This window comes from Ailuropoda melanoleuca, unplaced genomic scaffold (genome assembly GCF_002007445.2).
Source record: "Ailuropoda melanoleuca isolate Jingjing unplaced genomic scaffold, ASM200744v2 unplaced-scaffold4692, whole genome shotgun sequence".
NCBI classification, from domain to species: domain Eukaryota; kingdom Metazoa; phylum Chordata; class Mammalia; order Carnivora; family Ursidae; genus Ailuropoda; species Ailuropoda melanoleuca.
The window spans coordinates 1-3,130 of record NW_023219303.1 but is presented as its reverse complement, the minus strand read 5'-3'; the positions used below and the strand labels follow the sequence as shown (position 1 = coordinate 3,130).

At 50.8% G+C, this 3,130-nt stretch overlaps 1 protein-coding gene across 1 annotated transcript; it reads right to left on the bottom strand.

Annotated features, from left to right (window-relative positions):
- Window positions 1-2,263: 2,263 nt before the first annotated feature.
- Window positions 2,264-3,126, bottom strand: LOC100464345 (keratin, type II cytoskeletal 59 kDa, component IV; the record flags this gene model as incomplete). The annotated part of the gene is made up of 3 exons (XM_034651777.1): window positions 2,264-2,569; window positions 2,683-2,717; window positions 2,936-3,126. Coding segments are annotated over 3 exons (480 nt in total), but the record flags the coding sequence as incomplete, so codon positions are not given.
- Window positions 3,127-3,130: the final 4 nt, after the last annotated feature.

Below are 3,130 nucleotides of genomic sequence, written 5' to 3'. Positions count from 1 at the left end.
AAGTATGTTATGTGCAATACTTGGGACATACTAAATTGTTGATGTTGTTTATGTGAAATTCATATTTAAATGTATGTCCTCTGTTTTGGCTGAGTGGCCCGATTCATAGGTGACTGGGATAGTAATGCCTGCCCTGAGTATCAGGCCTGCAGCTAAGTTGTTGGCCTCCGTAGAACCGGGGACTGGTCTGGCCTTTACTCAAGGATGTGAGGAAGGCCTGTAGGATAACCTGCTGTCACGGAGCTTCTCGCATGGGGAAGGAGAACCAGAGTCTGAGCCTGGCTCACTGGGAAGTCTCCCTGTCAGCTTTTGGGATTTTGTGGGGCATGGCATTTCCTAAGCTCCTCTTCCACCGTGCCCTTGACCTCAAACTCTAGAGCTTCCTAATGGAAGGGTAGGGAGGTCACTAATATTCTAAAGTCTCCCCCAGCTCCAAAGCTTCTGCCTAGCAACCTGACCTGTTCAGCAGCCAGACCATTGCCCACCTGTGGACAACCATGCAATAAGGCTAGATTGCAACTTGACTCATGACCCGGGGAGGTGGGGGGGGCAGGTCTCTGCAGTGGCTTCCAATTAGTAAAATATTACTATAGCAGAATTGGTTGTTACTGTTCTTGTGAATTTTTTCCTTCTGTTTTATTCTTTCACATTCAGACAACTCATGGGATGGAATGTCTGGTTAGCCAGATTCTAGAATAAAATTGTGTAAGCATAGCCTAGAAGATAGAAAGCCCATTGCTGTGTGAAAGTCAAAATTATCACCCTGACACCGGTATCTGGGAAGATTGGAATGAGCCTCCACTACCTGTTTTTGCTTGCCAAAACTTGCATGAAGTTTACACTGAAAATGGCTTTTGGGTGTCCTATCACAAAAGGAGAGTGTTCCCCAGCTAGAACCGCCCCCGTGCTAATCTGAGAGCCATCTGTCAACATGGACCATCTTTCGGTCTCATCTTTTGCCAACAGCACTTCAAAACAAAGTCTCCAACCAACACTGCTTGGTGTTTTATTAGCTCATTCTATTGCCTTTTTTGCCTGCCTCACTTTGTTTCAAGGAAATCATGACCTAATTTAAAGACAGTCAAATTCCCTGCGTTCAGGTGTACGGTTCTATGGCTTGTAACCAGCGTGTGTCGAGCTCTTCAGGGCAACGCTAATGTCTTTGGGTGCAAAGGAAACCTATTTCAACTCATTTACGGCTCTGCTCCCAGGCTCGGCTCCGCTCCCAGGCTTTCAATGTAACCACCCCAGATTTGGGGATATTTCCTTTTCTGTAGCAATTGGTTCAACTGATACATCTCAGAAGTTGCTTAGAAGCAGGAACTCTGCGGCAAACCTTTGTTATCATAGAGGCGAGTCAAGCATTTTGCCTTCCTACCAGTTGGCCTCTCTCCTGCGGGCTCAGTGCAGTGTTTTCCTGGCGGTGGCTGGGGCTGGGGTGGGGGACACCAGGCTGAGGAGCAAGCCACTGAGTGACCAAGTTGGAAACACAAAACCCCTCAGTTATCAGATTACGCTAATCCGCTTTTCAGGATCCTCACTTCTCTGTTTTGAGAAAGAGCCCTGAGTGGCGGAGGGCTGAATCGTTGTGGGTAGTCATACCACCCACGGGATAACTAAGTATCACATAACGTTGGCTGACTGAGTTGGGTATGAAGCAGGGTGAGTGGTCAGCAGGGCTGAGAGATGGGTCTCCAAAGACAAGGAGCAGGAGAGGATGAGACAGTTTCAGAACCAACACATGATCAGCTGCCTAATCTGACACAGTCTTTATATTAGAAATCTGCTTTGTGTAACACAAGGGAAGAAAGCGGAAAGCAGAAAGTAAGCATTGCAGGAATGTAACTGCGTACCTGAGACGGTTGTGGCAATACCATCGAGGCTCAGTTCATGGGCAGATAACAACTTGTTTATCATATGGGGAACTCCTGAGTGTAGCTACAGTGGGCAGGACGGTTAGAAATCAAAGGGAAGAATCCCTATTCTGTAGCACGATCCATACTGAGTTTCGGTGTTGAAGACAGGCATAGGTCTCCGTCTTCCCCAGAATCGTGGAATACGGAGACAGCTGATCATAAGAGGGTTACATCCAATGGACATGTGCTTGTCTTGAGTGTCAGTGATTTTTGACCTTCTGATGGTGAATGATGGGAGCCCAGGTACAGCAGGTGTAGACAGTGGAAATGAGAATGGGGCCACTCCAGCTGTAATTTAGGGGCCGAGGGAAGTTGGAGGCAGGAGAGGAGAAGTAGCCTGAGAAAGGGCAATGCCGCTGTAGACGGGGACAACATGGGACCAAGACCAGATGGCAGGACTCAGTGCTTGTAGCTCTTCCTGCTGGAGGAGGACGTGGTGGTGTATTTGATGGTGGAACTGCTGCCTCCAGAGGAGCTGAAGCCACCCCCCATGCCTCTGCCACTGCTGGAACTGAAGCCACCTCCAAGGCTGTGGCCGCTGCCATAGGAGTAGCCGCTGCCTCCACCCAGGCCTGAGCCACCGCCCATGCCGCTGGCACTGCCATAGCCACCAGCGCTGCCATAGCCGCCAGACACGGTGGACTGCACCACAGCTGTGAAGGGGAGAGGGACAAAGACACACAGGACACAGTGAGCTCTTCCTGCCAGCCTCAGGCCAGTCAGAAGAGCACAAGGGCAAGGGAGGGAGGCAAGCAAAGGTACTTACAGATGTTGACTTGTCCGACGCCTTCCCCACTCAGCCTAGGAAGGGAGAGAACACAGGGAGCATGAGACCTCAGAGAGCTCCCAGTGGACCAGAGCGGGAAGCCCCGATGTGAGGAGAGCCCCTGGGGAAGCTGCCTTTGAAATGGTTCTGTGAGAGTAGCCATTATGGCCATAAGTAGGGTGCCTTCACCTTGTGCTCAAGACAACCTGAACAGGGATCCAAGATATTTGAGGGGCTTGTGTGGGTTACCCACCTGCACTCCTCGCCCTCCAGCAGCTTCCTGTAGGTGGCGATCTCCACATCCAGGGCCAGCTTGACATTCATCAGTTCCTGGTATTCCTTCAGCAGCAGGGCCATGTCCTGCTTGGCCTTCTGCCGGGCATCCTCCAACCCAGCCAGCTTGTTCTTGGCATCCTTGAGGGCCAGCTCCCCACGCTGCTCAGCATCA